The 12,348-nt window shown below is 37.0% G+C and overlaps 1 protein-coding gene across 1 annotated transcript in view; it reads left to right on the top strand.

Moving 5' to 3' along the window:
* The window catches only part of AFF3 (ALF transcription elongation factor 3), a 205,366-nt gene extending 202,186 nt beyond the window's left edge, over nt 1-3,180 (top strand). The window contains exons 20-21 of the mRNA XM_070751578.1: nt 1,448-1,653; nt 3,028-3,180. Of these exons, the coding sequence (XP_070607679.1) occupies nt 1,448-1,653; nt 3,028-3,152 (331 nt within the window). The 3' untranslated portion in view covers nt 3,153-3,180. The remainder of the gene's footprint in view (nt 1-1,447; nt 1,654-3,027) is intronic.
* Nucleotides 3,181-12,348: the final 9,168 nt, after the last annotated feature.

Below are 12,348 nucleotides of genomic sequence, written 5' to 3'. Positions count from 1 at the left end.
ATTTAATTTACATTTGTCTAAAAATGCATGCAAGCAAAATAAATAAAATATTAAAAGACTGATGTCTGTAACCTGAAAGCTGTCTTTTTGGTAGTCTTAATTCATCTGCCCTGCTTTATATTATGAACAATATCAATTACCATATTTTTCAGAGTATAAAGCACACTTCTTACCCCCCCAAAACAGGTGTGGCAAAACCTGGGTGTGTCTTAAACACCGAATGTAGCCCCATCCAGACACCCCCACCGTTTTGGTCTCTGCCTCGCAGCGATTTACCTCCTTGCAGCAAACAGCTCAGAGCCTGATTAGCAAAAGCAATTGAGCATCAACCTCCAGACACACAGTTGATTCAGAAACAGGCAAGGCAGGTGCTAGAACTGAAAATTAAAGTAGCTGCAAGGAGTCAAATTGCTGCAAGATGGACTGGTGGCAAAATTGGACTGTTGAAACTGCTAGGAGGCAAGTCAATAACAATAAATGTCTATAGACTGTTCAAATTATTAGACTTATTTTTTAGTAAGTTGTCTATTGTTCTAGACAACTTAACAAAATGAAGACGCTTTCTAAATTAAATGCTTGATCTGAAAAGGCTCAATGCTATTGTATCTTCTTTTAAATAGCAGAGAATAACTATACTTTCAGAAAGCCACATCAAATTTAAAGATCTGTAAAAGTATAATTTGAAATGTAACAGTGTCCTATTTAGTATTAAGATAAGGCAGCTGAATTAAACTTTGAGTTAGTCATGTTTGGAGTAGATCTATTTAAATAATTGGGGGGAGTTAGTGTGACTACATTTAAGAAAACTTTCTGGCATTAATATATTGCCATAATGTACATTTCTTCAATTCTTTGCTATTTCTATAGGTCAGACACAAATGTACAGAAATACACAGCAAACAGTGTATATCATGTGTACTGTTCGCTGTTTGCTGTTTGGCAAATTGCTGAGAGGGAGAGGCCTTTTTTCCTTGTTTTCCTCCCCCCAAACTAAGGTGTGTCTTATATTCCAGTGCATCTTATACTCCCAAAAATACGGTACATGTTGAAAAGTGCAGGGAAAGAGCCAAATTTATCTCAAAGGCTAAAGATGTATAAAATCCTACACTGATGAGTTCTTAAAATAATTTATTTTTTACTGATATATTGAATATTAGTAATAGCACTTATATACCACTTCACACTGCTTTACAGCCCTCTTTAAGTGGTTTACAGAGTTAGCATCTTGCCCCTAACAAACTGGGACCTCATTTACCCACCTTAAGAAGCGTGGAAGGCTGAGTCAACCTTGACCCTGGTGAGATTTGATCTGCCAAATTGCAGGCAGCAGAATCAGCAGAAGTAGCCTGCAATACTGCATTTTAACCCCTGCGCTACCATAGCTCTTTGTTGTTGAATTAATTGTTGAATACTATTGAATCAACTGTTGTTGAATCAACTGTTCCAGGTGTACAGGAACTCCTTCTCCCATATCACCCAGTTTGTCTCCGCTGAGCTCAGTCGGGAGCACCGGAGCTCCTTCTCCTTCCTCCATCATCAGCATTCCTCAGCGAATACATCAGATGGCAGCCAACCATGTTAGTATCACTAACAGCATCTTACACAGTTATGACTACTGGGAGATGGCTGACAATCTTGCCAAGGAAAATCAAGGTGTGTGATAAGAAACAGTTGGTTGAAACGTTAAAAATGTAGTTTGAGAAAAATTAAAGTCTAGCACTCTAAAATCTCACCTTTGCTGACAAAGCAGGTTTGGGTCCCCACCTAATTCTGATATGGCTTCTTATGTTGGATGTTCCTCCCAAAACTTCAGCGCTAACCCCTAATATTGCAACATAAGCAAGAAAGGAATCCCTTTGCAGCACAAGCCTTTAAAATCCCCAAAATTACAGAAGTGGGCAGTCCCTGAGTTTACATTTTTATTTCAGCACACAAACATTGTCTGGCAACTTCTGAAGTGTTGTGAAGAGTTCAAAGATAGACAAAGACCATGTAGGAGTGAGTGGAAGAAGAAGAATCACTTTATTTTATAAGAGAATCACAGTTCTCTTATAATGAACTGTTATCCTACTTTGGCTGTGCACATGCACAGTTTTACATGATGAAGTAAGTTATAAACATGTCGATATATCATTGATAATGTTGCAGGTGTAAAGACAGAACTTTAGGGAGTTTACAGGAGAGTCTGGGCAGCAGGTAAAGAATGTGTTTTGATGGTATCAGCCGGCATGTCCTGGAACATCTTGTTCCAGGTTTGAACTTTCCAGGCCTACCCAAAGCTCCATGATTGCAAGGCCTGAGCAAAAAGCCCATGCTAACTTATGCTGACAGCATGATGTGAACTGAGCGTCCATACGTGGCTTTTTGTCACATTTGGGCTTGCTCAACCATATGACCCTGGACCTACAAAAAGAATACTATAAACTTCTATACTACACAAAGAATACAAACTTCAGTGAGAAAACTTTCATTGTCCTTGTCCCGGATGCTTTCAGAAGCCTAAACAAGTCCTAAGGTACTGCATTGTCCTTGAGAAAATAAATCTAGCATTTGCACTAGCCAGCCTCCTAGGTCAGGGGTCTCCAACCTTGGCAACTTTAAGACTTGTGGACTTCAACTCCCAGAGTTGAAGTCCACAAGTCTTAAAGTTGCTAAGGTTGGAGAAAACTCCCCCCCCCCCATCCTAGGTCACATCCTTTCTGTACTCTTAATACAGGCTGGACCTTGGCATGTTGGTGTATAGAACCTAGAAAAGGACATTGATGGAAAGAAAAGAGGAACCAAAACGAGGGGATAGAAAAATGTTTCCCATTGTTGGTTTACAATTAAGCAAAATTATGGCAATAGCTTCACTATTTCTCAGTAAAAATGTTCAGTGTGTGCTTGATTAAACCTTTGAATATCAGTTAATCTTTGCTTACAGTACTTTCATAAAATATTATCTGCTAGGGATTTCCAAATCAATGAAATACCTGTTGCACAGCAAGGATTAATGGGTCTCATTTATTTTATTGTTTTCTTTCCTAGATTTCTTTAATGATTTGGATGCACTGATGGGAGCTATCACATTGCACAGCTCTATGGAGCATCTGGTTCAGTATACACAGCAAGGACTTGACTGGATAAGGTGTAGTGCTCAGTTATCTCCATGATGGTTGTCTTCGCCTGGACTCTAAACTCACAATACGGATAATTCAGTTATTGTAGACACTGTGCTACAGAAATACTCAATTGCAGCATTTGCTTCAAACACAATGTGAATATTTTGTTAACACTGGACAATATTGTTTCAGAAAGCAAAAATAGGTCTGGGTATATTATGCAAATTTGTCTTTTCCAGGCCATTGTTCTTTTAATTATCTCCAAATATCACTTCCTTAGCAAGAAACATAAGCATAGCTACATGTAAGCATACAAGATACATATTCCTCTAATATTTAGAAAGCCAAAGCTTAATTTTATGGATTTATTTATTCAAATGAAATGTAGTACCTGTTGTTAGTAATCTCTTAGAGCAATTTTTTCTTAGTAATTATATCTATCTCTATGTCACTTTTGTAAAGAGAGACTTAATGAATGATTAAGGACAGCTTCAGTGACAAATTATGAGTAAAATACATTTTACTGAGTAAAATAAAATGTAAAATACATATTACATTTTAAAAGGAACTTGTGGCCATTGACTTTGCCAGGCAATACCTTCTTTCTATCACATTATTAAGTAGTAGCCTTTAAATTGGGAGCAATAGCAGTTTTGGAGTTCTGAATTTTTTACAGATTTGTTGGACATCAGAAAAATGCAACATTGAAATAATAAATATGTCTGTTACTTGTAGCTCTGAAACAATTATCCTTGTGGGTGAAACAGTATGTAGAGCAGGGCTCCCCAAACTTGGCAACTTTAAAACTTGTGGACTTCAACTCCCAGAATTCTCCAGCCAGCCAGAATCCTGGGAGTTGTAGTCCACAAGTTTTAAAGTTGCCAAGTTGAAAGACCTCTGATGTAGAGCATCAATCCTTCAGATTAAAATTCGGTGGCACTATTGGGAGCCTGATCAAACTTCAAGTCATCCCTCACCATTCACCCTTGTGAGTTCCTCATGATGAACCCAAATGCATAAAGAAGGACTGCAACCTTTTGTGCTCTTAAACAGCAGTCATGTTCAGTATTTGTTCTTCAAGTCCTATTTTTTATAAGGCTAGATTTACACTTTTGCAAATAGTTTGTTAAGCAAAAAAACCCACCCCTGTATTTTTAAAGAGTAGAGAGGGGTGGAGTGATTACATCCATCAGAACAAAACTTTGTGAGTGTTAATTTTTATCTGGAACAGCATTTCAAAGCCAGCTGTAGCTGATTCCACCCAATTCCAAAGCAAAAGAGCATTTTAATATACAGTTCAAAATAATAGCTTACTTGTAATATGTTTCTCTTTTACTGTATCTAACAATTACATTCAGTTCTTCTATTTTTGCAGAAAACTGCTTTACTATCATGTTCTTTGATGCATCAAGAAGGGCTCCATTAGACTGGTTCATCTGAAGCATCTGATGGATCCTCTTGGTTTCCAGAAAGCGCTGGGAGAATTCTCTGAATCTTTGGTGGACAGGTCATTCAAGGCTTTGGTCCCTTCCTGGAATGAGGGTATTTCACTGGCCTTAGACTCAAGCCACTTGGTACACACTGATCTTGGTGAGCTCCTTGGTTTTCTGAGCTGCTTTGAAAAATGAAGCATTAAAAAAGACACCTACAGCCCCACTAGAGAAAGACAAAGAATAGGTCCAATCAAACACTTTTACAAGCCTATGTTAGAACTTGGGTCATGCACCAAGGGTGGCAAAATATATATTTTTTTCTGCACTTAATTCATCTACAGAATGTAGTTTAGCAGTCTTTTGTAGAATGATTGTACAATTTTCTATTAAGTGAAAGAAAGGCATTCAACATATTTCTGGGACCGTCCTTCTCCTTTGGTTTTCTAGTAAGTAATCAGTAAAACTTTACAAAGTTAGCTCACTCTATGATGTAGCTGTACAGTTTTGTCACCTTGCCATAAGTGCAACATCTGTATAGCTGTGCTAGTCCAATAGAATGGAATTCCTACTAAGGTTTGAATGGCTTAGAATTCTATTGGGTTTTTGTAATCTGACAAGTCAGCTTTTCAGAAGTCATTGGTAATCTCTCCTGATCATTTAATCCTGTAGAATTGGTTATTTCTCCTGACATATGATCAGGTAGCATGAGGATCCGTTTTGTTAACTGGTATTGCTGTTTTATGGTTCTTTCAATCTTACCATTATAAAGCCATCTTCGGTGATTGATGGGATCAAGTATACATATTTCAGGATCCTCTGTTAAAAGAGGCTCATAGGTCTATGCTGGATTCCTAAAATGCCAAGTTCTGGAATAATTGAGTAAATTAAGTGCTCATTATTGGAAAATATAGAAAGAGTTGCCATTAATTTATATAACTAGTGTAATATAATATGTCTTAGATGTTATGTCAAAAAAGGATAAACTCAAGACTATGATTAGGCAAATAAAAAATTAACATTATAAAATATTAATGCATATTATTCACCTGTTCTTGATTTAAGAACAAATAGAAGCGAAGATGTAGATCTGCAAACAAAAAATAATAATTTATAGAGCTACTTCCTCAATAGAATCATCAAGAACAAGGATTGAAAAGGACCTTAGAAGTCATCTAGTCCAATCTTCTATCCAATGTAGGAGTATATTATTATAGCATCCCATGCTAATGATGTCCCAGCTTTTAATTAAACATTGCCAGCACATTAAACTCTGATTATAAAGGAAAAGTGAGGATAATAGATGTAGCTATACTAGGAGATAGTAGATTAGAACACAAAGAACTGAAGGAGATATCAAAATGGCAAGATATGAAAATCAAAATTGAAAGATTATGCCATAAATTGGCTATAATGGTCCAGGTGGTAATCAGCATACTGTGATACCAAAATATCTTGGATGGCATGTAGAAAGTTTGCACATTGACAAAATTTCCCTCTATCAGTTGCACAAGGCTACACTGCTTGGACCCACACTGATACTATGACAAGAAATTATAATATTATATATTATTGGGATGAATTCAGTGTGTATAAAGGCTAACAGTAGCTAAAGAATTAGCAGTTATGGTATCACATTACTATGCATATAGTAATTCAATAACATCTACCTATCCTGGCCCTTGGGAAGAACTTGATAGATGGATAAAAATGCCAAATTCAGTCTAAGGATATGCTTACTATGCAATAATTTTTGTGATAATTCAGTAGGTACAAGAAACCAACAATATAATAACTCATATAAGTAACGTTTAAGTACAATTGGTGAACAATAATTTTTGGAAGGCCTTTCTAAAGAGTTTGATCTTTCAAAAAATACCAGAAGATTGTCACAAAACAGCTAATTTTTGAGGGAGATATTCCTTGCGCCATTATAGAGGAGCAATATTTTTTGGTCTCAATCTCTATCACCTCAAGGAATTAAGGTATTACGAGTAAAGAATCCTAGGATAGCCTGCTGAGAAAAAATCAAATTCAACTGGTTTAGTTTATTTAATAGTACAGTCATAGACCAAAAACACTAAATTATATTTACAGACACGCATGCAGAGAGAGAGAGAGAGAGATAGGGACACACTCACACACACATATACATATATACACATATACATATATACATACGCACGTATGTATGTGTATATAAAAGACAGTTATTCACTGAAAGCCAATTTGTGCCTCAGCTAAGCACATCTGGAAGAACAATTAAATCAAGAAATGTCTGGTTGTTATTAATAGTACAAAACTTAGCTATAATTCCAGAGACTCCCAGTTGGATTGTTTAGTAGGTAATGCACAATTGCCATTTGAGAATGGATAGTTTGTAATGAGAAAGGAGGTAAGCACTGCCTCCATGATTATAGACAGAGCAGTTCAGAAGTACGTGCACCAGTGTTCCCTCTAATTTTTTTTGGGGGGGGGGGCGGAAAAGTATCGTGTCTGAGCGGCAGTCCCTTCGGGACTGGGCGGCACAGAAATAATTAATAAATAAACAAACAAACAAACAAACAAAAAACCCACCCTGTTTTGCCTCAGAGAATTTCAAAATAAAATACTGTACTGTGTGTCTATAACAGTGAGCTCATAATAGGGCAACTCTATCAATATCAAAATGCCACTTAAATAGTTGAGCTAGTTTCAAACTAGATTTTGATTTTCTTTCTCTCTTCCTTACTCCCATTCTTTTTCTTTCTCTTTTCCTTCCTCTCTTTTTTCTATCTGTTTCTCTCTCTTCCTCTCTTCCTCTCTCTCTCCTTCCCTCTCACTCTTTCCCTCTCGGCTTCTGGGCAGGTTTGGAAAACTCTGAGTTGATTATGATTTTTAAGTGAGCGATTGCTCACTGCTCAGCTTAGAGGGAACTATGGCACTAATGTTTCAATTGCAGAGTCTGAGTAGGTATACACATTGGATTGAACGAAGTCACCACTGAGGCAGAATATCCAGACCTACAAGTGTGAAGGCCCTCATATGAGCCACAGCCAGAAAATTATATTTGTAGTCTGCTGCAAACTATCCACTATCTCAACAACTTTGATAAAATTCCTGTTATAACTTTACATTGTTACCTAATGGATCTTAGTCCATTTTCAGCACACTCTTTCTCTTAATTAGAAACCAGTCATGGTTCTTTTGGTGCCAACATGGCTATGGAAAAAAGAAAAAACAACAGCGTGTTTTCTTCTAAGGCTTTGCCCAACTCTCTTCACATTCAAGCAGCTTAAAAATACATTCCTTCTGTATGGCATTATAGTGGCACATTTTTATTGTTTACATTGAACAACATAATGAACTAAAATATGTTGTACAGTAATTTATGCTGTAAACTATATGTGTGTGTATGTGCATTGAAATCATTTTCCTCCCAGTCTGCAAAGGTGCTCAAGAAAGTGACAGCAATATTTCTTGTATGACATGGACCACTCTTTTGCTTTATTTTCCAAGTTTCCTTCAACTTGGGGAGATAATTCTGGATACTTGAAATTAATTTGAATATATATGTGTATATGTATACACACACAAACACACACAATGTACATATACGTATACCGTATTTTTTGGAGTATAAGACACACCAGAGTATAAGACACACCTAGATTTTAGAGGAGGAAAACAAGAAAAAAAGTATTCTGAACCAAATGGTGTTGTAATATATCATTTAATAGAATACCAGTGTAGCAGAATACTTTTTACAACCATGTATACTTTTTACAAACTTGACAGTTTTAAGAATTCCTCCTCTAGTTATACCAGCTCAGGAATGGGAGTTGAAGTCCACAATTATCAAACTTGCCAAGTTTGAAGACTCTTGCACCCCTAACCACTAAGTCTGCAAATTTGACAGGCTTAAGACTAGTGGACTTCAACTCCCAGAATTCCTCCTCCAGTCATGCTAGACAAGGTAATTAGAAGGCAAAAGGAGTTGCCGTTTTTGTGAAAAATGGGCCACTTTTCACCTGGTTTTTTAACAAAAATGGGGGCAATTTTGCCTTCCCCTATTCCCAGGAGCACTCTGCAGGCTTCCCAGACTCTTTGCCGGCCCCATTTTTACAAAAAAACTGGGCAAGAAATGGCCCGTTTTTTTGCAAAAACGGGCATTTTTGCCATCCTCCAGGACCCAGGAGCTTTCTGCAGGCAGAGGGTGGGGCATTTGGTGTATAAGATGCACTGATATTTCCACCCACTTTTTTGGGGGGAGGAGATGCTCTTATATTCCAAAAAGTACGGTATGTATGTGTGTACATATATTTGTGTGGGTGGGTGGGTATGTATAATATGTATGTGTATATGTATATATATGTATAAACTGTACAACATTTTAATTATTTTATAAATAATTATTTATACCTAAATTAGAGTAGCAATGTCAATATTCATCCAAAGACCACATTGTCAATTATGAAAGACAACCACTGACTCGACACAAAGTTAAAAATGTGTATGTTAGAACTGTATTCAAACAAACAAATAGATTTGTGTTAAACCATAGTATATTTTTTATTGTTTAGAAAGTTTTGTGAATTCAGTTGTGTTGATTAGTTTATGGCTCGGTGTGATGTTTAAACCAGGAAGTGGGTTTATTTAACAACCAGCTTAAGTGTATTGTATGATCATAGTTGATACATCAACAATTCTCCCAAGAAATATAACAAAAACGACAATAATATCTTTACTGATCTGATTAAAACCAGATGTTTTATTTTAATGGGTCATTTCACATATTACTTGTACTGGTATTTCCTTTGAACTACATTGGCATGGAAAGGTTTTAGTTTCTTGAAGTTCTGCCTGAGCGAACCATACACAGTATCTGACAAAACAAATAGTTTGTACAGATATTGGAACTCGGTGTTCTCCCCAAACTGGATGAAAATTATATAATGTTCACATCATTTCAGTATTTTTCTGTTTTCTGTATGAAACTGGCTTCATTGCTGAACTGTTATAAGCAATGTATTGGATCTTATTTTACAAGAAGAGCAATGTGAGAGATACTAAATTCTGTTCCATGGCTAAATTTTCATGTACATTGCAGTGATGAAATTATTGACAAATTGTTTCAATGCTTGTCAACTTTTGGTCTTTCTGCCATTCATTCAAAATTCATGTAGCACAGTTCCTGGAATGGTGAAAAAAAAATCCTACTGTAATGTAACAGTATGGGCCTTAAGGATTTGTGTGTGTATGTTTTTTTTTTTAAAGAAAAAGCACTTTTATATTTAAAACTTAATATTAATGCATCAATAAGATTACTTTTTTAATGTGAAAATAAATCATTAATTCAATACACGTGACAATTGTTTCCTCTGGGTTTTTTTCATTTTTTTAAAGCATCCTTTGAAATTCAGCACATAGGCTTTTTTCATTTCCATGAAACACCTGACTTTTGTTTTCCTGATCCTCATCTGAGTAAACAAACTTAAGGAGCCAAATCTTTGACACAAAATTGTACTTCAGTGCATCAGTCAACAGATTTGGAGCGGTGCTTCAGTCATGTCATACCTCTTGCAGAATAGTTCAGACAGCTCTATCAAAAACTATTTTGAACTTTATCAGTTGTCTGGACTCTTCAAAATTTTAGTCACAGATTGAAAGTTACTGTATGAATCCCAGATTTGCTTTGGAAAAAAAAGCTATAACTGTCAAGCCCAAACATTGCAGATGTCAAAAAAGTCTAGCACGTTAAAAAATTCCTACATTCAAAGCATCTCACACACACATTGCAAAGAGTTGAGATTTCTTTACATTACATTACATTCACATTACAAAGTGAATTCACATATTACAAACAGTTGAGGCTTCAATCATGCAGGGCTTTTTCTGCTAACTAGAAGTTTATTACTCCTAATTATTTGGGATCCATCTGTATCCTATCTAACGAAGAACAGCCACTGCACAAGGCTATTCATGTTCCAGAAATGCTAAGTTGATTCCTGGCAACACAAAAGTGTTGGTTATGACCTTTAAAGCCCTGCATGGCATTGGACCAGAGTACCTCCGGAACCGCCTGCTACCGCACGAATCCCAGCGATCGATAAGGTCCCACAGAGTTGGCCTTCTCCGGGTCCCGTCGACCAAACAATGTCGTTTGGCGGGCCCCAGGGGGAAAAGCCTTCTCTGTGGCAGCCCCGGCCCTCTGGAATCAACTCCCCCTGGAGATTAGAACTGCCCCCACACTCCTTGTCTTTCGTAAATTACTCAAGTCCCATCTATACCGCCAGGCATGGGGGAGTTGAGACACCTTTCCCCCAGGCTTTTTTTATATTTATGTTTGGGTATGTATATTTTGTTTGCTTTTTTAAATATGATAGGGTTTTATGTGCTTTTTAATATTAGATTTGTTTTCGCTGGAATATTGTTTTTATTATTGTTGTGAGCCGCCCCAAGTCTTCGGAGAGGGGCGGCATACAAATCTAATTTTTTTAAAAAAACCAGAACAAGCATGCAGTGTAACTTTCACTCAATCTATACAATGCTTAATGCTCAATCTGTACAATGTTAAAAGTGACTGGTCAACAATGTTAAAGTCAAGAGTTCCAAACAAGTGGTCAAGTGTCAAATTTCTTCCCATTCTGTTGCAGATATTGCTCCCCAAAGATTTCGTGGATGTTCTCCAGAAAATGCTTGCTAATCGAAGTTCAAATAAAAGGGCAGTGTTAAATGGTAGAGTCTTGGCTGGGCCTGCTGAAAATCCCACCTTAGTTTCCTATTTTCCCTATCTCAGGTAGAACAGATCAAAACTCCATATTGAAACTTTCAAGGGCATCTGCCAAGGATTTTAGGTCATGGGCTGTAGGCTAACAGGGCAGTCTCTTATCTTCCTACTCTAGAATATGGGATTCTTTGCTCAAGGATGTGCCAAATTTATGTGAAAGGAAAAAAATCTGAATTACACATAGAAGAAAAATATACAGTTACTGTTTTTAATAGCCATGTGTCAAATTTTAATTGGACAGTCTTTTTACTTCCTTCTCTCCATTATTAGCAGAAAGCATCGTTTTAACAGTATAAACTGGGCTTGCCCAGACATGCACATATCTCTCCAACACTCTGCAGGCTGCATTGGCTGCCAATTGGTTTCTGGATACAATTCAAAGTGTTGGTTATGACCTATAAAGCCCTACATGGCATCGGGCCAGAATACCTATGGGGCCGCCATCTGTCGCATGAATCCCAGCGACCAGTTAGGTCCCATAGAATTGGCCTTCTCCAGGTCCCATCAAGTAGACAATGTCAGTTGGCGGGGCCTATTATATGTTGTGAGCCGCCCCGAGTCCTTAGAGAGGGGCGGCATAAAAGTCCAATCAATCAATCAATCAATAAAATTACTATAACTGTTTCTAGGCTATATCAGACTCCACAAATCTTTGATTTGACAAAATATTAAGTATTTCTGAGTTTTGTGTTGTGCTGTCCTAAACTTTCATTTTTGTAGTAGTAATCGGGTTTATATAGCTATCTTGAATTATTTAATTGGTATTACATTAATGTGCTTTTGTGCAGTATTTGATACAGCAGAATTATTATCTTCACCTTCGCAACAGGTCATGGAATATGCAAGTGAAAGACTTATTTAATGCCAAACCGATTACACACATAATATGCATTGACTTCCTTTCTATTTTTAATTAGAACTGGGTGTACGTGAGCTAGAAGTCTTCCTGGACTCAAGACTCCTATTTGAAGAGCAGGTGGCAATCCTGGCTAGGAGGCCTTTGCACAAGTTTGTATTGTGTGCCAGTTGTGCTCATTTCTAGAATGTC

This window comes from Erythrolamprus reginae, chromosome 4, assembly GCF_031021105.1.
Source record: "Erythrolamprus reginae isolate rEryReg1 chromosome 4, rEryReg1.hap1, whole genome shotgun sequence".
Classification (NCBI taxonomy): Eukaryota; Metazoa; Chordata; class Lepidosauria; order Squamata; family Dipsadidae; genus Erythrolamprus; species Erythrolamprus reginae.
The sequence above is the reverse complement of the archived record's forward strand: the minus strand, read 5'-3'. Positions and strand labels throughout refer to the sequence as shown.